The 24483-nt window shown below is 43.0% G+C and overlaps 1 protein-coding gene across 1 annotated transcript; it reads right to left on the bottom strand.

Moving 5' to 3' along the window:
* Positions 1-1736: 1736 nt before the first annotated feature.
* LBR (lamin B receptor) lies at positions 1737-23765 on the bottom strand. Its single transcript, XM_075267124.1, has 14 exons — positions 23636-23765; positions 15971-16148; positions 13043-13246; positions 12443-12544; positions 11743-11914; positions 11447-11640; positions 10372-10426; positions 10012-10206; positions 9577-9680; positions 7808-7933; positions 7397-7565; positions 6802-6882; positions 6602-6724; positions 1737-5455 (listed from the first exon to the last, which is right to left on the bottom strand). The coding sequence occupies exons 2-14, from the start codon at positions 16133-16135 to the stop codon at positions 5295-5297; spliced, it is 1851 nt and encodes a 616-aa protein (XP_075123225.1). The 5' UTR covers positions 16136-16148; positions 23636-23765; the 3' UTR covers positions 1737-5294.
* Positions 23766-24483: the final 718 nt, after the last annotated feature.

Raw genomic sequence — 24483 nt, 5'->3', positions numbered from 1 at the left:
TCTTTTACCTTGGAGATGTAGGGTCCTGTGTAATATGTAAAGGCGTATAACCACATCCACTTACCTGGAGAAGGAGTGCTGCCTATAATGGGGCTATGGCTGAGCATGGGCAGCCTAAAGAACATGGCGCGCACACACAATATTAATTCCAAACATTTTATTAGGAACATCTGTGAAAACATTTAATGCTTAGCAAATAGAATCCAACAATTGGTATAAAAAAAATAAACATTAACGGCTGTAGACATCACAGAGAAAATATCAATGGAACTTATTCCGTATTTAAGAAGAGTTTCCAAGTTTTGAGAAAATTTAACAAACAATAAGGTTCAAACACATTAATGGGATATGAATTAGGATTGTTGCTGCTAAACCTCAGGGGCTGCTACTCTTTGCAGTTGTCGTCTCTTCAGCTCCTACTGACTACAAACAACATTACTTAGACACCCGGGTCAGTCCATAGAGTATAAAGCGCCAATCTCTTCCCCCTGAGAAGAGCTGAAGAGGCCGCAGCCCTTTCGTCTTAGTGACCACCAGCCATACATTTATGGCATACTCATGCTATAGCGCTGGTTGTGGTAAAGACAATAAGCATTATACAATAATAATAATAAAACAAAAGCTGCAAGTTTCTAACATTTATGTCAAGATCCCTGCTTGCTGTCAGTGAATGGGATTTCTCAGCCACATCGTGAAAGTTAAAAACAGACGTGTGCTCTAGTTCCTCGCTGGCGCACGGCATATATCTGATTTATGAAGAGGCCGGAGCCTTATAAATCCACCGGACTCTGCGCCAGTCGGGGCCTTTATTAAGGCTGGTGTACATTCGATACTAATGTAGGAGACTCCCCTATGTAAGAGCTTTTGGTCTGTATTTTTGGTGTATTTTTTCTCTCACTCCCGCGTCTGACCAGACGATGTTAGAAAGCTGCAGAACTTATTACACATTTATTTACTAAAATCCAGAAAGCTTATAAAACACAGAATAAACTTATTCACATCTTCCCGTTCACATATCACATTTGTACACAACCAGTGCTCCCGGATACGGCGGTCAGGACCGTCGCCGCCCTGCTGGTTGTAACATCAGAAGATCATTTCTGGTGAACACATTGCTATGTGGCAGGTGAGGCACAATGTGCTGGATCTGTACTGAACACAGAAGGCACCGGGAAATCTACCGCACCCGGGTTATAAAATGTAAAGTTTATAAAAATACACAGGTTATCATCAGAGTTCAACATTGTAGAGATTAGAGGTAGAATAGGCGCTAGAGATGAACGAATAGTATTCAAACGAATACCTCACTCCTATAGGAATGCGTGTAAGCGGCCAAACACCAAGGGGTTAAGCGCACCGAATATTCACTGCGCTTAACCCCTTGGTGTTCGGCCGCTTACACGCATTCCTATGGGAGCGAGGTATTCGATCAAATACTACTTGCTCATCTCAATAGGCCGCACTTCCGGACATTGCCGTCACATCTTCTATGCAGATTAGTAAAGATACAAATAGAATCTGCATTTTTCTTCTTCTTCTTCTTCTTCTTTACTTTGCACATTTTGAACCCCATTTCTGGCCCCGAGAGCCACAACAACCTATCACAGAGCAGTGTACGACATGAACGCTGTGCTCTGATTGGTTCCTATGGTTAGGCAGTTTTCGTAAAAGGAGGATCACTGAAGTAAACTGTGCAAAGACAACCTGAGAAATAGAAGTCTGGGACTATAGCTAAACTAAGAGCACCTACAGGGGCCCGTACACATTAGGGGATTGTTGACTGAACAGGGGCCCGTACACATTAGGGGATTGTTGGCTGAACCAGTTGATTTCGGTGGGGCAGACCTATCAGCTAATGTGTATTGGGGGGGGGGGGGGTCCATCTGTCCTCAATCTCTGCTGTTGTAGGAAAGTTAGATGGATGATTCAACATCCTTTGTTTCGAGGAGATCTATGCCACCACCATAGGTGTCTGGCAGCTGCTTATTCCCCCCATCCCAATTAAATATAATGCACACTGGGTTGAGTTGCCTATGTACAGAAAGGGGTCAAGACAACTAGCTGAAACATCTACCAAACGCTACATTCACATCTTTGCTTTCATCTCTATTCTTCTAGTCTGAAGGAACAGAAAAACCACATGGGTTGTTTTGTGCTCCGTTCATGCTATTTTTCCAGATGGAAAAGTTGAACTTGGAGCGATTTCTGATGGCTCTGCTTCGGATGTACATCCAGCATAGATGTGAACATAGGCTTAATGTGTTGTTTCCATCTTGACAAATCGCTGTTGAGACAGGAACAAATTGCTGTGCAAGTCCTGACCAGTAGGGCAGGAATTACAGAACCAGGCGAGTGATGCTGATCTACCAGGGTACTGCAGTTCATCTGTGCTGCAGGGTTTCCATGAATCCTATGCACTTCTATACAAGTTAAGGACACAGTACACAGGTGCACCATTCGCCTGTTTCCGTATCTATCGCACACTTCTGTGGGAGTTAAGGAAAGAGCGGAAAGTAAATACTGCCCTGGTGGTCAGGAATTGTGAACAGTTACTCCCATCTCTGCAGTGACAATGCCTACTTACCTGAGAACAAGCTACAATGGGCCTAAAACTGAGAAAAATGTTGTGTCGGATACAGGCACACACAAAAACAGAAGCTATAAAATTGTAAGTCATTTACATTGAGATTGCCAAATTGTTCTCCATCGGTAACAATCAGACCACACAACACAACAGAAAATGATTTAAAGCAAACCTGAAGAAAAAAAAAAAAAAAAAAAATTCTCCAAAAATTTCTGATCATCATCAGAGGAGTTCGGTTGTAAAGCTGCGCAAAAGATCCGTCCTCGCTCTTACGTTATGGCGGATGCTGAACTTGGCCGTTTATCTCTGTGTCCATGGCCAGCTCTACTCACAGAAATAGCCGGGTAAGTAACAACATGTGACTAATACTAAGAGGACGGGACTAAAACCCTCCAGATTTCACAAAGACTCCCGCAAACATTTTTACTCTCTGGCCTGTTAGCTACATGATAGTAAAGGTCACATGACACTGCTGAGGACCACAAATATAACCACTGGGGGCGAGGGATATCTGCACTACAACTGACATCATGGACCTTTCTAATATTTTGTGGGGGAGCGGGGCTGCCTAAATATACGTGTCAGAATTTGCAGCTGAAAACATATTCCAATTTTAGCGGTTGAACAAGAGATTAACATTAAATTATTAAACAATAGAAATTAAAAACCAGTTGCATCTCACAGCTTTGGAAAATGACAATACTTGCAACGATATCATTGCTTGTCAACTTCTATTATAAGGCCCAGTAGTTCTAAACAACTTTGTGAAACTCTTGGCAAAAATTGTAAAATGTTGCATTTGGCCGATGCTATGAAGCTCGATATCGAAAGACTATTTTATGTACTTGATCCCCATATCTGAGCCTAGTCAGCGGAGGTTGAGGCCGAAGTCCACCACAAACTCCTCTTTTATTCCCACCCATGTAAACGTATCCTTATACTCCACAGGATTGGTCAAAAAACACTTTCACTTTTTGCCCAGAATTCCATGTCAAAACAGAACAATTTAAAATGAAAACTTCATGACACATCAAAGCCAAAGCTGTCCGGTAAGTATAAGCCACGAGCGCAGGGATTTTCCTTTTCAAAAATTAAGCTTTACAGATTTCGCTAGATTTCTGCTGCGATGGATAAAATTTGAGGCAAAATTCTGCAACCTGATGAGATTTCTCCTGTTGTGTACACAGGATTTGCACACGTATGGTACGACTGTGTAATACACAGCAGGGGTGTCCAGGGAGCTCTACTCAAGTTGCACGAAGAACAAATTCTGTAAATGCGGATTATAAATCGCTCATATCACAAGCCAGGAACATCGCAAATCCCAGGACAAGGCATCTCTGGCTACGTGTACGACTATCACTTTGTCAGTGTGTTAGCCATGTTTTTCACATCTAACGCACTGAACTATTTGTTCCTATGGCATCATACACACGTCTATGTATTCTATATGCAGCTGTGAGCTCAGGGAAGAAAACTCAGGTCCTATACCAGTGCGTTTTGCAGGCTGGGCTCACTTAAGGCAGTGACTGAAATGGGTCCAGGGAGGTCCGGGCAGCACACCAGGATCATTCACATGTGGTCTGTGCTCGGTCAGACACGAACCCAGAACATACACAGCCTTAGGGCGGGTTCACACCTGCGCCTGGTCATGGGTTTCTGTCTTCTATCTGAGAAACTGAACAGGAAACGGAAACCCGGCAGTCAGTGTCCGCCTGTGAGCGTCTTCTGGTCTCCGCGGTGAAACCGTTTCTTTTTTGTTTTGTTTTTTTACTGGGCACAAAGTCCTGCATGTCTGACTTTGTGTCTGGTTAAAAAGAAACGGTTTCACCGCGGAGAAGCAGAAGACGCCCACGGCCAGACACTTTGCAAACTCATTCAAGTGAATGGGTTTGAAAACTGACTGCTGGTTTCCATCTCCTGTCCAGTTTCTTGGGCAGAAGATGGAAACCTGCAAAGCGGAGACTAGACACAGGTGTGAACCTGCCCTTACCGCCATTGTTGGGACGTTCCCTAAACTAATACTATAATAACATATTTGCATGCACATGCATTACACATTTTTAACCTTATCTATGAGCTGCCCATACCAAAAATACAAGTAAAAAGCTGTGATAGCCGAGTGCATAGCAAATGAATTACATACTGGAAGTGCAAAATATGCATATAAGGGCTGTTAGGCTACAAAATACCTAGAGACATTATAACAATATTCCTCTGTCTGTGGCTCTCATCACGACCTGGACAGCTAAAGATTGGGAAACAGTGCTACAGAGAACATAGAACAGAGAACATTTTGGCTCCACTAGGCAAAGCTGACTCATTTTTTACTTTGACAATTTTCACCATAATCCATGTTCATCCTATACTCGATACCCAAAAATTACGGCGAGCCATTGTAGAAGGGACTGTTGTTCCCTTGGGATCACCCTGGTAAATAACTCCTGTAAATGGTCTGTGTTTGCAGCTAATACAGTTTTTTTTGGGGGGGGGTTCATCTTTCCTACCAAATTATCCTTTAGAATACAAGTTATGACACATAAGCAAATGTACAAACAGCAAAATAAGATAACGGTAAAGCATCGTATCCATGTGCGTAAAAAAATAACTTTAAGACATCATATACAAAATATGAAACATTTACAAACGGCTTCAGCAATAAAAACCTTAAAATATATAGATATTTTTTTTTTTTTTTACATTTTCTTTTCTAGTAAACATATGGGAATATACGATACGGCACTAGATGGCAGTATTTGTCCCAGTCGCGACCATACTTCAGTCTACACAGGTGCTCCACTCTGCTCACTCGATGGAGGAGAAGACCGGTCAGAAAGAATCCATAGAAATAGGGCAAAACATTGGTAAAACCTACAAGAAAGGAAGAAAAATAACCGTTTAAGGACACAGGGTAGTTTGGTCATTAAGGTTAGGCCAAGTTTTCACATTTCATATTTTCCGTTCCACTTTAGTTGCCACCATTTTGGGGTACAGATAATGTTTGGATTACCCTTTATACACATTTCTGGGAGTTCCATGTCAAACATCTACAATTTCAGGTTTCCGGACCCGCCTGGAGCAGCTGCTGTCGGAACTGAGGCCATCACTCCTTTCTCGATATCCAGCGATTGCGCAGACAGCCGGAGTAGACTCTCCTCTACATCCCCGCTCTCCCTGTAGACGGAGACTCTTTCTGTCCAAGATCCTCCTAACCTGAGAAGCCTCTCAGCAGGAGATTTCCACCTTTTGAACTGTTTGGTTTTATTACTTCAATAGGACTATGACTCTTACCATTTTCTGTATTATTGTCTCGCCCTGTTTAACTCATATGCCTTATAATTGTGTGTCCCCCCCCCCCCAACCTCTCTCTCTGTTGCCTCATCATTGGGCTGTGTTGGTTGCTAGTTCCTATCCTCACCCTTTTACAAGCGGCCTCTGAAGCCTACCACAACCCCACATAGCTTGGTAGACTCTACTGCGCTACTGTAGTCCCACCCCGACCTGCGCTCAACCTCTCTAGACCCTATTGGGGGCAGTTGTACTGCCCCTTTACCTCTCTACATCCCTCTGCCCCCCCTTCTCTTGCCTCACTTGTTTTCCCCAACTTCCTCCCCACTGTCTGCCATATTCCCTACCGCAATGTATTTAGGAAAAGTCTTAAATCCACATTAAGAAGCAGTATAGATAGGATCCTTGTTATGGGACAACCCCTTTAAGCTCTAAAGGATTATTTCTACTTTTTCTCTTACTGTCAAAAAGGGACTTGAACCTGAAACTCTCGTGATCCCCAGATCAATGTACTGCAATACTTTTGTATTGCAGTACATTGCCTATAGTCTCTACGCGTGACAGGGAAAATCATCTGAGGCCTATATTTGGTATGGATGATGAAGAGGTTTTGTGCCATAACCCCATTAAAAACAGATACGCAACTTACACTGCATTGCACAACAACATAATGTAATTACTATTAACTAACATGATGCTGCAATAGGTATTGTGTATAAGGATCCTTACCACAGGGCAGACACCAGGCCCAGGCCATGATTATATCACCCAAGTAGTTTGGATGGCGTACAAATCCCCACCAACCAGAGACGAGGAGCGGGGAGCCGCATGTTGTTGGGAGACTCTTCAGGTCTGCAGAGACACAAAGGCGTATGAGTACAAATGCAGTGAAAACAGGTTCATGAACTTTAAGACAGAAGACGACTTACAAGAAAGTCTGGGATTCAATGGATTTTTCCTAAAGGCATTCTTCTGGTTGTTTGCACTTCGGAAGATGATATAACCAAGAGCTTTGAAAAAAAATAAAATAAAACAAAGATGTAAAAATCTTCTAAAGTCTTACGTATACATTCAAATAAGGTCTAAAGTGAAGGTAAAGAGATTTTGTAGGACTTTTTGTATTTTTTCAGACTGTAAGATGCACTATAAAGCAGGGAAAAGCCTAACAGAGCATTACTGTGTATCAGGACTGTATGGGGAATTAAAGTGTGATAAGCTGCAATACCAACAATAGCCACTACACAATGTACAGCAGTGTACTCGAAGCAGTGAAGAGGCCACAATGCCAGTCCCTATGCTGAAGTATTTTCAGAAATCTCATTGGTGGAGTTTCGGACTCTCACACATCTAATGTTTATGACCCATCCGAAAAAATATTCCTTTAAACACAGATGCTACAATTCTACCCCAAATGCAGTACTGCTACATGGAAATATAATGAGTGAGATCTATCTTTAGGAAGGCTCATATGTTGAAAAACTGCCGCCAAACATGGAGGAACATTTCGAGAGGATTCAGACTTACTGTTCATTGCCAGAATAGCTCCAAGGACTGCCCAAGAAATCTCTACCGGATGCAGGACCAGATACGTGGCTTGCAGAGAGTAAGCAAAGGGAACCCACACCAGGTTACCGAATGCCAGCATAAAGCCAAACCCTTCATGGGCAATATCCAGAGACGTTAACATACTTTCCTAAAAACACAAAAACAGGTCTAAGCAATGGCAGGTCCCAGCAGCATCTAAACATCTTCAAGTACTTGTTTACAGCATGAGAGAAACTTGTCGTCTGCTGGAACTCACAGCATCATAGAGCACCGAGATGCACAAAGTCCAGCTCAACCGTTCCCTCTGGTGTGCACACATACCATGAAAAATCTAATTTCTTGAGCAATTTCTGATTTTGTAATGAGCAAGACTGCGCTAAAACCAGTTACCTGATGCCAAAGAGCGTGGAGAACATACAAGAGCTGGAAAGCGTTCACCAAGATCATTGATGGGGACGGCCTCTCCAACTTCTGAATGTGCATTTCAGCCAAGAGCATTATGAAGTTGATGAAAACCTGAAAGTGGAGAAAAACAGAAGCGTACAAAGCCAAATTTAATGTGATTAAAGCAGTTCCTCCCATTTTAGAGGAAATTTACAAGCAGGAAACCTTTTCTTACTGCGGTAAATTCAGCCTATATACTGAGAATCCAATTCTGCAAATCTCTCAGATCTACAAGAGAAGGATCTGAGAGTAGGGACAGAGCCAACAAACCTGAATTATTCTTTTTATTGGACAACTAATCTAAACACGTTTGTTCAAGATGTACTGAAAATCCAAGTAAAGTAAAATTAAAGTAAATCATCCTCAACACTCAGTGCTAATGCAATCACAATATTCTGCACAGGTTCCTACCGCTTTATTAAAAGTCACTGAGCCAAGTTCAGAAATTTCTTTTTTCAAACGGAAGGACTCCAAAATGCAAACAAAATCAATTGGCAGTCACTGCAAAATGACCTTTGATGATGTCACAGTTATGCGACCACTCACATGCAGGGGTGGAGCTTGTACAGAAGGTTCATGTACCAAAAAAAGAGCTGAGCAGGGCTGTACAGAGATAGCAGTGCTTAGTGAGCAGGGAACTATAGAAGCAGCAGGGCCGAGTGTGTAGGAGGTCGGTAAACATGGAGCAGAGTGTGTGAGGGGAAACAGATGTAGCAGGCCGAGTATGTGGGGAACAACCTGGAGGTAGCAGAGGTGTATGTGTGCGTGCGCGTGAAGCATGTGTGAACGGAGAAGCAGTAGAACCTCGGCAGTATACAGCTGAAAAGCATGACGCAGGCTGAATATAGCGGACTTTCTTTTGCTCGTCTAAAATGGGGTCCTGCTTCAACAACATTGGGGAATCATTTGTCTACAGGACTGATCATCTGATTTTACAGCATAGCCCTGCAATGGTCTTTATTGTATGCTCAAGCAAATATCTGAAGAACCATCCGCATTTCCTTCTCACAGTATGGACGTCTTCCTGTATGGTTCCTTTTTATGGAAGTTACTAAGAAGGTTTTCTGGAGATGAGCGAGTACTACTCCAAACGGCAGTTTCGAATAGCACGCACCCCCACAGGAATGAATGGAAGCACGAGGCCACACGGTGTCTCAGTGGTTAGCACTGTAGCCTTGCAGCGCTGGGACCTGGTGTTCAAATCCCACCAAGGGCAAAAAAACCATCTGCAATGAGTTTGTATGTTCTCCCCGTGTTTGCATGGATTTCCATCCCATATTCCAAAAAGACATACTGATAGGGAAAAAAATTTACATTGTGAGCTCTATGTGGGGCTCACAATCTACATTAAAAAAAAAAAAAAAAAAAAAAAAAAAGGAATGAATGGAAGCGGCCATTCATTCCTATGGGTGCGTGCTATTCGAAACTGCCGTTTGGAATCACTCATCTCTAATGTTTTCCTTAGGACAAGCTATTTGCGTGTGTCTCAGTGAACACACTGATTTCTAGAAGGTGAAGCACAAGGTTTAAGAACATTTATAGGGGGTCTGGGGCCTCCATCTACGTTTTTTTTGTGACACCATTTCTGCCCCCTTGTGTATATACTATGAGACTGCACTAAGGAAAATTTCTACAGGTCTCTAGAAATATATAAATAGCATAGAAATTACTAAAAGTGAAACTGTAATATTATAATAAAAAACAAAACCCCTTACCCATCCGATCAACGCTGCATGAACGGCACAGAAAAATTTTATGTCAAACTTGCCAATATGAGGGTTTAATTCTCTGCCCATAAAAAACTTGTAGATGAAATTCCCTGAAAAATAGATTAAAAATTTATGGAAAAAAAAAAAGCCAATTAAAAACAAAATAATGCTTAACATGAAGCGCCATATTCCCTAGAATCATTGACTATTCCACAATCACCACAAGGCGGGGGTCCCAGTCATTGCTTGAACTTGCATCTTTTTCTAAACGCTACAAAACTACAATTCTCAGCACCATCAAGTCACTTCTATGGGACTTTAACCTCAACTGAACAAGTCTGCAAGCTGGGAATTGTATTTTTACAGCAGCTGGGGTGTCAAGGTGGCTGACCTGTCATAGGAGAAATCAGAAATTTGTCTACGAAAGGTCATAACACCTACCAGACTTCCCTGCGGCAGACAGGTCTTCCTGAGAGGATTTCCTTGAGCGTAGAAACACATAGAAACTTAGAACCACAGAGAGGAGAGTGGCGGCAGCGGCAAATTGATGAAGGTGTTTGTACACATAAATAAGGCTTATTCCTTGGTATAATACCACAGCTGTAAGTACACTGACCAAAAACAGGGAAAGCAGACCTGGAAGGGAAAAAAAAAAAAAAAAAGTGATTTTCCCTCTATAAGGCTTTGGTCACTCTGCCCTGCAGTCCTATGTTACTGGAGAAGCTGCTGACAAATACTGGGCAATAAGGACAATTTTAATAAAGGCCTATTATTTCCTCAGTAATTCTGATGTTGACTTACCATTGAGCCTGTAGCTCAGTCTCTTCCCGTTTGCAGTCGGAGCGCCATGTGCAATCTATGAAAGAAAAAACATTTTAATTCTGGGACCAAGAAACTATTGCCACGATTTACTGGACAATGTGTAGAGCAGATCACAGATTACGCTAGGTTCACACCTGCGTTCTACTCCCCGTTCTGTGCTTTCCGTCTTCTGCATGCCAGAAGACGGAAAGCACAGACCGGGTCTGGCCGTGAGCGTTTTATGCTCTCCGCCGCAAAACCGAATTTTTTAATCCAGACACAGAGTACTGCATGTCCGACTGTGTCCGCATTTAAAAAAACGGTTTTGCGACAGAGAGAGCAAAACGCTCACCGCAGCACATTTTTCTCACCCATTCAAAAGAATGGGTGAGAAAGACTCCTACAGGTTTCCATCTCCTGCTCTGTTTTATGCAGGAAACGGAAACCTGCAGAACGGACACCTGGGCACAGATGTGAACGAGCCCTTACCAAGTTCGTTTCAGCCATGTTTTATATAGGACAAGTGTAGTCAAACCGAGTGTTGCAGTATTGGAGAAAACATAAGCAGATAACTCGAGCAGACTTGTCAAATCATAAAGGGAACCGACCACCACCAAAAATGCTTCTAAACCAGTCATATCCTGCTGTAAATGGACATAGTGAAGACATTTTTGTGTCCGTCCTTGGCCATTTCTGACTATCCCAGTGAAATGAATGAAGTGGGGGTGTTGCTGTCTGACCCCCCCCCCCCCTCCTCAATTCTATTCTGAATATGGAGGAACACTTCTCCCCCCTGTAGTACATCTCTGCTCTTATCCATCTTGCTATGTGTTACAGCTGCAATAACTAAGCAGGATCAGCTGGCTGCGAGGAAGCGCCGGCAACAGGAAACATCAGGGTGAGAGCCCAACACCCACTGGGTCCATTGAAAACTGAGGTTTTACTGGAGATAATTTAAACAACATATGCTCAGGAAAACTGCATGCAGACACTGCCCATAGTCATTGGATACTATTCAGGACAAGTATATCTATAAATTATGCGGATAAATATTCCTTAACAAGCTGAACATTACCGGTCCAATGGGAAGAAGGTGGAAAAGCGCAAGAAGCAATATCCAGAGAGCAAAATATCCAAAGACTGTAGAATCCCACAAGTCACTGACTGTCCAGTGAGGGTAGAAATTCAACAGCGATGCATCCTTCTGACTACACATATACACAAGGTAGTAGAGAAAAGGGGGCATGGAAAGCATCATGAGAGCCGCACCTAAAGCACAGAAAATAACCCGTATTACCATAGAGTGCCTTGCAATGACATTTTAGGATTCCTAAAGTAAAGCTAATTCACAAGAACATAAAGCTGACTTACCCACGGCCCCTCCAAACTCTACCACAGGCTTCTCTAAAGGCACGACAGTCACAACGTGTTCAGGTTTGAGTAAAACTTCTTCACGGCTATCTTTTTTAACCAATTCTGTAAAATACTCTTTTCTTTGGATGTAGCGTAAAACCTTTTCATTTTTTATTTGCAGATCTTCCACCTTTACCAAGAGAAACATCCATTAGAATAGGTGCTTCGTATATCCAGAGGGATCTTTCACAAGATGGGCATTTTTTTGTATTACTTGTAAGAGCCAAAACTCCCAAATAGAGCACTAAAGAAGGCTATGGTGCTTAAACTGCAGGACTAGTGAACCTTGAGAGGTACAAGTGTTGTATTGGGAAAAATAGGTGCAAAAACCCCCCAAAACAAAGCACCTGTAATACTACAGCAGTGTGAAAGCAGATGCAGAGGCCTAAACATGTAATGACAAGTTAGGAACTAAAACCAGAGAAGAGGTCAGCTTGCAGTCAATGTCACTAGATAAAAATAACTTTAATAAAATGTTGATAAAACAAATTAAATATCAACAAGGACCAATTCACTTGGGATAGTAGATACACAATAGCCATTGTACATGACATTAGCCCTCTGGGGTTTAGCGGACATGAACAAAAAAACTGCCCACAGTCGTCTATGGCCGCACATTGTTACGGTTGAATTCACTTCCAAAGCAACTTAATCTTACCTGTTCCTCTACTTGAATCTTTGGCGAGTCTTCGAAAAGCTTTGTATGTCTTGCAACAACATATTCTCCATTTGTTTTCTCAATATTAAAGTCTTGAAGTTTCTGAGAAGAAATGTAGATCACCATTAGGCCTGATACTAGGTTCACACCAGCGTCGCAGTGTCCTCAAGTAAGAGGACCAGAACAATAGACGCCAATAGAGTCTGACAGATCCCACTGAATATGATGGGGTTTGTGGGGGGGTCCCAGGTGGACCCCCCCCCCCCCCCCAAAAAAAAAAAAAAAAAAAAAAAACCAGAGCACGGATGTAAACTTAATGTGTGGATGGGATTAGACAGCACTTCATTCACTATTGTAATAGGCAGCTGCTTTTTGTGCCGTCGTTCCTCAACGAGGGGCCAAAATTGTCAAAGAACACTTGGAAACACCTGCATAAGCATACTATACTATATACTGCTTCACCACCATAATCATGAACCATCAACCTATAACTTATGCAATTCTGACACGATAACAGACTATTTGGTCAAAGTTATAATTTCACATGGAAACACAGAAAAAGTAGAATAATTAATTACACAAATAAGAAAAGGGCTTTACCAGAGGAGTTAGGTGAACCTTTAAAACATCCCCCTTCCGGCTATCTCTGATAACCGGTGTTGACTTCTGGGGCGTTTGTGGTGTACGTCCTGGAGATCGGCCTCGAGAATTTGCACGTGCAGGCGAGCGAGACCTTGTCCTGCTTCGGCTTCTTTTTCTTGAAGGAGAGGCAGAACCTTTCTTGGGTCGGAAAACACTCGAGGACTGTCATAAGAACAGAAAGTCGTCAATTACCAGGGCAAGTAAGTAAATACAAAACCCAAACAAAAAAGTTGTGAAACAAAATATCTTAAAAAGGAATCCGACCAGAAGTTTCCCTTTGTGAATATTAACTCTCCAGCTGCCAGAGGTTGCTAATATTTTAGCACCATAGTGGCCACAACATTTTACACAAGACTGACCTAGCTAGCTAAAACTGGAATTGTGTAGAGAACAAATCACCATAATCTGCAGAAATCTCTCTATACAGCACTGGTCTCAACAATTAAAAGGATTGACCAGCAGCGCTCACATCCTAGATCATGTTAAAACAGGTTTTAGTAGACAGACACCTGTACACAGATGGTTTCACACACTGGGACAGATTTTTATTACAGTCTAAACGTTAGACAGTCCAATAGTCAGGACTATTATATACAACAAGCACTCCCAGGAACACTCAGAGCAGATAACAGCCCTGTCTAATACAGCAGTTGATCAGATGACTAGCGAGCGAATCCTTGCTGCTTAGCTGATTAATCTGTATTTTCGTTTCCTGCAAAAAAAGATTCAAACGGCAGCACAAACAGTGTCAGACTCTCGCTGATCTTTAATTCATGACCTATCTTAAGGATTAGAGATGAGCGAGCAGTATTCGAAACGGCAGTTTCGAATAGCACGCACCCATAGCAATGAATGGAGCCGGCCAGCACATAGACGGGGCCGGCGTCCTGCCGCTTAACCCCCTGCGTGCCGGCTTGCGTCCGTTCATTCCTATGGGTGCGTGCTATTCGAAACTGCCGTTTCGAATACTACTCGCTCATCTCTATTAAGGATAAGTCAAACAGCCTGAAAAAAAAAAAAAGAAAATCCTTTAGGCTGAAGCCCCACGTTGCGGAAACAGTTTTTTTTGTTGCAGTTTTTTGAGCCAAAGCAAAGAACGGCTACAAAAGGAATGAGAAATATATAGGAAGTTCTTACACTTTTATATTTCTGCTCAATCCACTCCCGGCCTTGACTCAAAAAAAACTGCAACAGAATCTGCAACATAAAGAAGCATGCAAGCATGCAACATAAAGAAGCAATGTGGGGCCTTAGCCTTAAAGGGATTCTACCACTAAAGCAACATTTTTTCTAATTACCACATCGGATTAGCCTTAAGAAAGGCTATTCGTCTCTTACCTTTAGATGTGGTCTCCGTGGCGCTGTTCCTTAGAAATACCGGTTTTAACCGGTAAGCAAATGAGTTCTCCGCAGCAATGAGGGCGGGTGAGTTCTTTGGCAGCAGTGGGGACGCCCCCATCGCTGTTTGAGTGCTGGGGCCCGCCCTCATTGCTGCGGAGAACTCATTTGCATACTGGTTATTTCTAAGGAACGGTGCCGCGGAGACCACGTCTAAAGGTAAGAGACAAATAGCCTTTCTTAAGGCTATTCCAACGTGGTAATTAGAAAAAATGTGCGTTTAGTGGTAGAATCCCTTTGAAGAGGACCTTTCATGTCCTCTTGCATATGCGGTTTTATATACCGCTAGACAGCCGACAGAGCGCTGAATTCAGTACAAGTCTATGAACGAATTAAGCAGGCGGGGGTGTCAGGAGGAGTTGGGGGCGTTCCTCACACCGATCTCTCCAGCTCAAAGGCACATAATAAAGGCAGCCAAAAATGCACTGAAGGTATATAAAACGTTATGTGCAGGAGGACATGAAAGGTCCTCTTTAAGGCTGAGACCACATATTGCATAACTGCTGCTTTTGAGAGCCCAAGTGGATTTAGAAGGAGGGAGAATTAGAAATCCTTTCTTTGTATTTCCCATTCTTCGTGTTGACTTGACGAAAAGTAGCAAAATCCGCAACATGTGGCCGCAGTCTACAAATTAGACAGACTCTCCTAGTGTTCAGCACATAGAAAAATGTCATTTGTGGTGAATAGAGAAGACTGAAATTTGCTAGTCATTATATTAGCCATTATAGGAACACAAGCTAAACGACACCGACCATTTAACATACTAGTACAACCTGTGATAGCCTGACAGATCACTATAATAACGGACACACACGGGAGTCCGTGGTCTGTAACTGAACGAAAAAGTCGTTTGTACAGAACTGTGTCCAGCAATTTAAGGTGGACACTAATGGAGACTCCGATGCAGAGATGAAGGCAGCCTTAGAAACAGAGATCATAAGATGAAAGACAAAACCTACACCTTTATCATGAAACAAAACACATATTATATACACTTACACAAACATGAAATAACATGCACAAAATGTATTACATGAGTGAGGCTCGGCTCACATCTGCTCCCGGTCTCCGTACAGGCATTCATTTGCCTGTCCACATTTTTCACCCTTTTCAGGCGGAAACCGCACGGACCCCATTATAGCCTATGCGGTTCGCGGGCTTCCTAAGGTAGCCATTTTTTATTTTTTTTTTAATGGTGGATTAGGTTTCTGTTCAGGGGTTCCCAAGCAGACACCCCCCAAACGTAAACCACTGTACAGATGTGAACCGGGCCTTAGGCTGCTCAAATGAATATCCAAAGTTTTTTATTCCATCCATGAACAAAGTAAGTGTGAATACACAGGTCACAGTAAGACAAGCTAAGGCACCTTCTTATACATGACAAATAACAGCATTCAGGGCTTTTACCACTTCATTGCATATTCACATACAGAGCTGAACGAGAATGGATGAAAGTAATAAAAGGTAAAAAGTAAAACTGAAGCTCACCCGGATATCACTTTCTTTCAGATTCATATCAGTCCCATCCTTGAACAGCACAGAATACATCTGCGTTTTGGGATCAAACGACATAATCTGGACTTCAAAGTAGAGGCTGCTCCCCGGCCATTTGGCCATGGCAGTAATGCCTTCACTATATCTTGGGCTTGGCATCTTCAAGTCTTCACTGTAAGGAAAGTAATCAAAATATACATTACAGTATATTTGCAGCTATGCAATCTTAAGATGGGGCAGTTACAGAAACCACTGACCACAGATGCCCTTACCCACGTTTCTTCGTACAGTAAAGGGTAAGAGGGCTGGAAATAAGAGCTATACCTCTCCATACCGAGAAGTAAGAGCTATACCTCTCCATACCGAGAACTAAGAGCTATACCTCTCCATACCGAGAACTATGAGCTATACCTCTCCATACCGAGAACTATGAGCTATACCTCTCCATACCGAGAACTATGAGCTATACCTCTCCATACCGAGAACTATGAGCTATACCTCTCCATACCGAGAACTATGAGCTATACCTCTCCATACCGAGAACTATGAGCTATACCTCTCCATACCGAGAACTAAGAGCTATACCTCTCCATACCGAGAACTATGAGCTATACCTCTCCATACCGAGAACTATGAGCTATACCTCTCCATACCGAGAACTATGAGCTATACCTCTCCATACCGAGAACTAAGAGCTATACCTCTCCATACCGAGAACTATGAGCTATACCTCTCCATACCGAGAACTATGAGCTATACCTCTCCATACCGAGAACTATGAGCTATACCTCTCCATACCGAGAACTAAGAGCTATACCTCTCCATACCGAGAACTATGAGCTATACCTCTCCATACCGAGAACTATGAGCTATACCTCTCCATACCGAGAACTATGAACTATACCTCTCCATACCGAGAACTATGAGCTATACCTCTCCATACCGAGAACTAAGAGCTATACCTCTCCATACCGAGAACTATGAGCTATACCTCTCCATACCGAGAACTATGAGCTATACCTCTCCATACCGAGAACTAAGAGCTATACCTCTCCATACCGAGAACTAAGAGCTATACCTCTCCATACCGAGAACTATGAGCTATACCTCTCCATACCGAGAACTATGAGCTATACCTCTCCATACCGAGAACTATGAGCTATACCTCTCCATACCGAGAACTAAGAGCTATACCTCTCCATACTGAGAACTAAGAGCTATACCTCTCCATACCGAGAACTATGAGCTATACCGCTCCATACTGAGAACTAAGAGCTATACCGCTCCATACTAAGAACTATACCTCTCCATACCGAGAACTAAGAGCTATACCTCTCCATACCGAGAACTAAGAGCTATACCGCTCCATACCGAGAACTAAGAGCTATACCGCTCCATACCGAGAACTAAGAGCTATACCGCTCCATACCGAGAACTAAGAGCTATACCGCTCCATACCGAGAACTAAGAGCTATACCGCTCCATACCGAGAACTAAGAGCTATACCTCTCCATACCGAGAACTAAGAGCTATACCTCTCCATACCGAGAACTAAGAGCTATACCTCTCCATACCGAGAACTAAGAGCTATACCTCTCCATACCGAGAACTAAGAGCTATACCTCTCCATACCGAGAACTAAGAGCTATACCTCTCCATACCGAGAACTATGAGCTATACCTCTCCATACTGAGAACTATGAGCTATACCTCTCCATACCGAGAACTAAGAGCTATACCTCTCCATACTGAGAACTAAGAGCTATACCTCTCCATACCGAGAACTATGAGCTATACCGCTCCATACTGAGAACTAAGAGCTATACCGCTCCATACTAAGAACTATACCTCTCCATACCGAGAACTAAGAGCTATACCGCTCCATACCGAGAACTAAGAGCTATACCGCTCCATACCGAGAACTAAGAGCTATACCTCTCCATACCGAGAACTAAGAGCTATACCTCTCCATACCGAGAACTATGAGCTATACCTCTCCATACCGAGAACTATGAGCTATACCTCTCCATACCGAGAACTATGAGCTATACCTCTCCATACCGAGAACTATGAGCTATACCTCTCCATACCGAGAACTAAGAGCTATACCTCTCCATACTGAGAACTATGAGCTATACCTCTCCATACTGAGAACTATGAGCTATACCTCTCCATACTGAGAACTAAGAGCTATACCTCTCCATACCGAGAACTAAGAGCTATACCTCTCCATACTGAGAACTATGAGCTATACCGCTCCATACCGAGAACTAAGAGCTATACCTCTCCATACCGAGAACTATGAGCTATACCGCTCCATACTGAGAACTAAGAGCTATACCGCTCCATACTAAGAACTATACCTCTCCATACCGAGAACTAAGAGCTATACCGCTCCATACTGAGAACTATGAGCTATACCTCTCCATACCGAGAACTAAGAGCTATACCTCTCCATACTGAGAACTAAGAGCTATACCGCTCCATACCGAGAACTAAGAGCTGTACCGCTCCATACTGAGAACTATACCTCTCCATACCGAGAACTAAGAGCTATACCGCTCCATACTGAGAACTAAGAGCTATACCTCTCCATACTGCTCTGAGAACCAACTGCACCAAAAGCCATCTCAGTATAATGAATGTGATTTTTTTTTTATTTTTTTTATCATCATCATTCCCGATTCACCTGCAGAGACTAAACATCAAAAATTTCAGCACACGCAAAGGAGGAAACCTGAATACAAAACCATGTTCACACACTTTATCACACCTTGGGCACAAGCTTTTGGCATATATGGTGACCATGCACAGCTATGTAACATATGGTACGGGCACAGCCTGATGTGGAGTTTTTCCCATAGATATCAAATGTTCTCTGCAGTTAAAATGTTGACAGAAAAAAGCCCCGTTAACTTTTCGTCTGCTGCTGTAAAGGTATATTCACAGAACAGATTTGTTGCAGAAATGTTGGCAACTAGCCATGTACCTGAATGGAGCTGGCAGGATTACAGGCGCACCTGTCAAAACAGCATCACTTAGGTATTTGGTAATGATCTATAGTCAAAGAACTTTCTGCAACAAATCTGTCATATGTGAATAAACCTTTAATTATTTAGAGGCTTTTGGGTCACGTGATTGAAACCAGCACCAAAGAACAATATTCACAGGTATTACCTGTATTATGGGGGCTGGCAGACTAGATCTCTATAATAGTAAAACCAGCCCCCATAATACTGTGCTGGTTTTCATTGCAAAACTAAGAGTTGGTACCAACAAGGAAATAGAACCCGGGAAGTAAATTTACAAAAGGCCCCGGATAAACCCATAAAGAGAGAAAGTGTCACCAGAATTTGGCGCATCAACCAGAATGATTCATCCTAGCAGCGGTTTCACCTTTTGATGCCGCCATTGCCGAGATACCGTCTTTTTTTTCTCAATATGCAAACAAGCTTATTGGAGCAACGAGGTCATTACTGCTTAACCCCTTCCCGCCGATGGCATTTTTTGATTTTCGTTTTTGACTCCCCTCCTTCTAAACCCCATAACTTTTTTATTTCTCCACTCCCAGAGTCATATGAGGTCTTAATTTTTGCGGGACAATTTTTTCTTCATGATGCCACCATTAATTATTCTATATAATGTACTGGAAAGCAGGAAAAAAATTCAGAATGGGGTGGATTTGAAGAAAAAATGCATTTCTGCGACTTTCTTACGGGCTTTGGTTTTACGGCGTTCACTGTGCAGCCAAAATGACATGTCCCCTGTATTCTGTGTTTCGGTACGGCTCCAGGGATACCAAATTTATATGGTTTTATTTACATTTTGACCCCTAAAAAAAATTCCAAAACGGTGTTAAAATTTTTTTTTTCTAAAAGTCGCCATATTCCGACGGCCGTAACTTTTTTATACGTGCGTGTACGGGGATGCATAGGGCGTCTTTTTTTGCGGGGCCGGGTGTACTTTTTAATTCTACCATTTTCGGGAAATGTTATTGCTTTGATCACTTTTTATTCAAATTTTTATCAGAATTAAAACAGTGAAAAAACGGCGGTTTGGCACTTTTGACTATTTTTCCTGCTACGGCGTTTACCGAACAGGAAAAATATTTGTGTAGATTTGTAGAGCGGGCGATTTCGGACGCGCGGATACCTAACATGTATGTGTTTCACAGTTTTTAACTACTTTTATATTTGTTCTAGGGAAAGGGGGGTGATTTGAACTTTTAATACTTTTTATATTTTTTTATATTTTTTTTTTGCATTTATTAGACCCCCTAGGGATGTTGAACCCCAGGGGGTCTGATCACTAATGCAATGCATTACAATGCTAATGCATTGCAAAAAATCATCATCTCTTTTGCAGGCTGTATACACCAGCCTGCAAAAGAGAGAATTTGCAGACCGGCTGGGAGCCTTTAACAAGGCTCCCGGCTGTCATGGCAACGGGGGGGGTCGGCCCTGGAGCATGCTCCAGGAGCCGGCGATCCCTGCCAAAATGGCGGCGCCCATGCGCCGCCGGGAAAATGGCGCCTCCGGCGCCTTTGACAGCAGCGCCGGAGGGGTTAATGCCTCCGATCGGTCCGGGGACCGATCGGAGGCATCAGAGCCGGTTGTCTACTGCTTAAAGCAGTAGACACCCGGCGGCTATGACGGCCGCCCGGCTCCCAGGCGGTCGCCATAGTTACAGACCCGACACGCGCCGTACTATTACGGCGCATGTCGGGAAGGGGTTAAGGAATTGGAGCAACTGCAGCTCCCACATTGTACCAAAGGGCTCATTTACATATGGAGAAGAAAGAAGAAGAAGAAAAAAAAAAAAAAAAAGTTAGGCTAGGTTAAGGTCACCTGAATCAATGTGAAGGGCTGGGTCGATATACTCGGTTCTGGTGACACACTCTCTTTAAAATCATCACAATGACTGTATTAACAGGACTAGAATATACCCATATAATACAAAGCATATTACAGCTGCACATTCTACTTCTTCCGCTGTTATATACTTCATATAATACCAATATGTCGCAGCATTGTGACTCCAGCCTTAGAAACTGAAGGAAAACGCTCCTAACATTTTTTATATTGGGATGGATAAGTTTTTCTCAGGCTTGTATGTATTTTCCAGCCACAACCACTTTCAGTTTACTTAAGTAAGCCCTTACAATGTAAAGATGACTTGTCTATAGGGGGTTACGTAGCTACAAGTCACATGACGTGCTCCTCAATCACCCCGCACTTTTCTGCCATGTGGCATACTTTTTCCTACCATGTCCCTCCCATGTCCTACAGGTAGACTTTACACTAGATTTCAATGTAACAGCATATCAATGTCACCGGTCAGACTACTACTAGCGACCTTCATCCTGCAGCCGCTGCCTGCTCACATGTTATCCCCAGTCTTTGGCAGGACTGATGGACTTACTTTAATCCAACACGGATACCCTGTTCGGGCTATGGCTACACAGCAGCTGTTTGTCAAGACTGTGACAGCTGCTGAAATGCAGACCTGCTAAATTGTTGGGTCAAAGGTCACATACAAGTCAGCACAGACCAACACAAGTCAGGTACAAGTGCACCTCCTCTGATTTTTTTTTCTTTTCTTTTTTGACTAAAAGGTGCTCTATATATGTAATTATATATATACACAAACATTCCGGTATATAAAAACTCAACTCACATTCAGTAACACATGATTTGGTTGCACAACTTGTGCCAAAGTCCCTTTGTAGCCCTGGCATAATGTTACAGATCAGCTTTAACAATGTGTGAGGCTTGTCTGCCATTACGTTATAGTCATACAAGTGTTGCATGGAGTGATTTGGCTCCGAGTCACCTGCATTTTACCATTAGAAAATGATTTTTATAATATATATATATATATATATATATATATATATATATACATACATACACACACTAGTGAGTTGGATGCGACTTACATTGATCTCAAACACGAAAACGTTTTTTTTTTTCTTCAGTTGTCTTTGCGTGTTGTAAAGCGACCACATTCACAATCATTCCCTGTGATGACACAATCTGACCTGGGTGTCGCAAGTCTATAGCTGTCATTGTTCTAGCAGAATTGAAGTACGGTCCCCAAAACTAGGGATCTCACTTTATCGCCCAAGAGCTTCCAATCATCATGTAGCTGTAGCCTAGAACCCCCGATACCTCCCACATACACAATATTACATCACTTTCTGCCATCATTTACAACAAAATTTGCTCATTTATCATTTGATGCAACGCCAGATTTACTAGTTCTAGACTAATTTTGACAACATTGAAATTGTGCAGTCGGCTGTGCTTTAGAAGTTTGAAGCCAACCCCCAGAAGAAGACGTGTGAAGGCACCGTTCCTGAAGAAGATGGAGGCGGAGCTGGAGAGTTCTCTCGCAGCATTGGGGACACCCCCAGTGCTGTTTGAGCGCTGGGGCCCGCCCCCAGTGCTGTGAGGGAACTCATTTGTATACTGGCAAAAAAAACGGGATTTCCATGGAGCGGCGGCGCGGAGAAGACATCTAAAGGTAGGAGACGAATAGCCTTTCTAAGGCTAAAGCCCCACGTTGCTGAAATGTAGCTTTATTTGCTGCATTTTTTTGAGCCAAAGCCAGGAGTGGATTAAGCAAAAGGGAGAAGTCTAAGAACTTTCTAGATTTTCCCCATTTCTTTTATAACCATTCTTGGTTTTGGCTCAAAAAACCACCACAAAAAAAAAAGCTGCTTTTCCGCCATGTGGGGCCTTAGGGCTATTCCTACGTGCTAGGGACAAAAAATTTACATTTCAATGATAGGATCCCTTTAAAGGAGTTTTCCAGTCCATATGCATTTCTGATACCAACCGCCTATCCACAGGTAGATTATCAATGTCTGATCGCTTGGATAGAAGGGGGAGGGGGATGGGCAGGTGGCTGCAGTTTTTTTCAGGCAGACAGTGCATCAGTATCTGATGCAAGTGTGAATGGAGACCTACACGTACCCCAAAATGGTGGCAATAAAAATACATCTCGTGCAAAAAAAAAAAAAACGACAAAAAACTCCACCTTAATATGAAGACATCAAAGTAAAAAAAAATAAAAAAAAATTCTACTTTATGCTAAAAATCACCAATTTTCTTTTTTTTTTTTGCATGTGACCATTTTTGCACCACGACGCCCGGTTACGGCATCCAATCACAAATGTCATCCATTGCCTACTGTGATGAGGTAACACAATGTTCCTATACACAACACATCCACATGGTCATCAGCCAAACAAGCCTGCTGTGGTAAAAGCCGTAAAGCGAGACCACTACCCTCTATGTCTAATACTATGCATTGGCGTTCCCCTTTAACATCTATAAGAATTCAAGGCAGAGATCACATTCTATTTTTCCACAAAAATTGCAAACCCAAGAGGAGACCAACAAACCGATAAAAGCCGTAAAGTGAGACTAGGACCATTCTGAACCTGCTCGTAAACATTGGAGTGCCCCTTTAACTCCAGGCAGGCACTACAGCCTATTTTTTCCTCAGAAATTGCTAGATTTTACCTCAGACGCCACAACTACACACCTGACATCTCACAACAACACCCGAAACTACCGGAAGACGCCGCCATTACATTCCCGCTGCATAACCAAACTTCTCCCCTCAGCCCCGTGTCCCCGCTCCGCCGCTTTACCTTCCTCCTCGGGTTTTCTCCAATTATACCGTAGCCCCTGAAACGTAGTAAACGCCCCGTCTCCTCCGCTCGGTGTCAGGATGTCCCGCCCGCTTAACGGTTACGTCTCCGGTGCTCAGCGACTTCGGAAAAGTAACTCTGGGCGCGAAGGCCTCTGATTGGTCACCGGCAGCCATTTCATGCCTTCCTCTTGGCTGTGATTGGCTGAAGCGAGTGGAGTGGGCGCGGCTGTGGTACGCTCCCGCCCCCGTCCTGTGTTGTGGGTGTTTGGTGAGGCCGATAAAATGGACGTGAGGTGAAAGTGTGAGGTCCGGTGGTGCTGACAGGATAACAGGGGGGCTGCCTAATAATGGCGGGGCTAGAATGCACAAGAATGAAGAAAGACACCGGTCTCTCATGGCCAATCTATAAGCTTACAGTGTTGATCCAGAGGAAGACAAAAAAATAATAAAAAAAACCGTCATAGGCTGAGTTCAGGATTGGTCAGGATTAGAGATGAGCGAACACTATTCGAAACAGCCGTTTCAAATAGCACGCTCCCATAGAAATGAATGATGTAGCCGGCGCGCAGGGGGTTAAGCAACCGGCCACCGGCAAAGTCTGCGTGCGCAGCCGCTTCCATTCATTTCTATGTTAGCGTGCTATTCGAAACGGCTGTTTCGAATAGTGTTTGCTCATCTCTAGTCAAGATTTTCAGGCCGTATTCGCCTTAAAATCCTGACCAAAATAACATTGATTTGAATGGGAGCCAGTCAAGTCTTATTTCTGGGAGCCGTTTGTTCCGGCTCCTGGAAAAAAGAACGGACGTCATGCTCATTCTTCAGGCCGATTCGCCTTGCGAATGCGCC

This window comes from Leptodactylus fuscus, chromosome 3, assembly GCF_031893055.1.
Source record: "Leptodactylus fuscus isolate aLepFus1 chromosome 3, aLepFus1.hap2, whole genome shotgun sequence".
NCBI lineage: Eukaryota > Metazoa > Chordata > Amphibia > Anura > Leptodactylidae > Leptodactylus > Leptodactylus fuscus.
The sequence above is the reverse complement of the archived record's forward strand: the minus strand, read 5'-3'. Positions and strand labels throughout refer to the sequence as shown.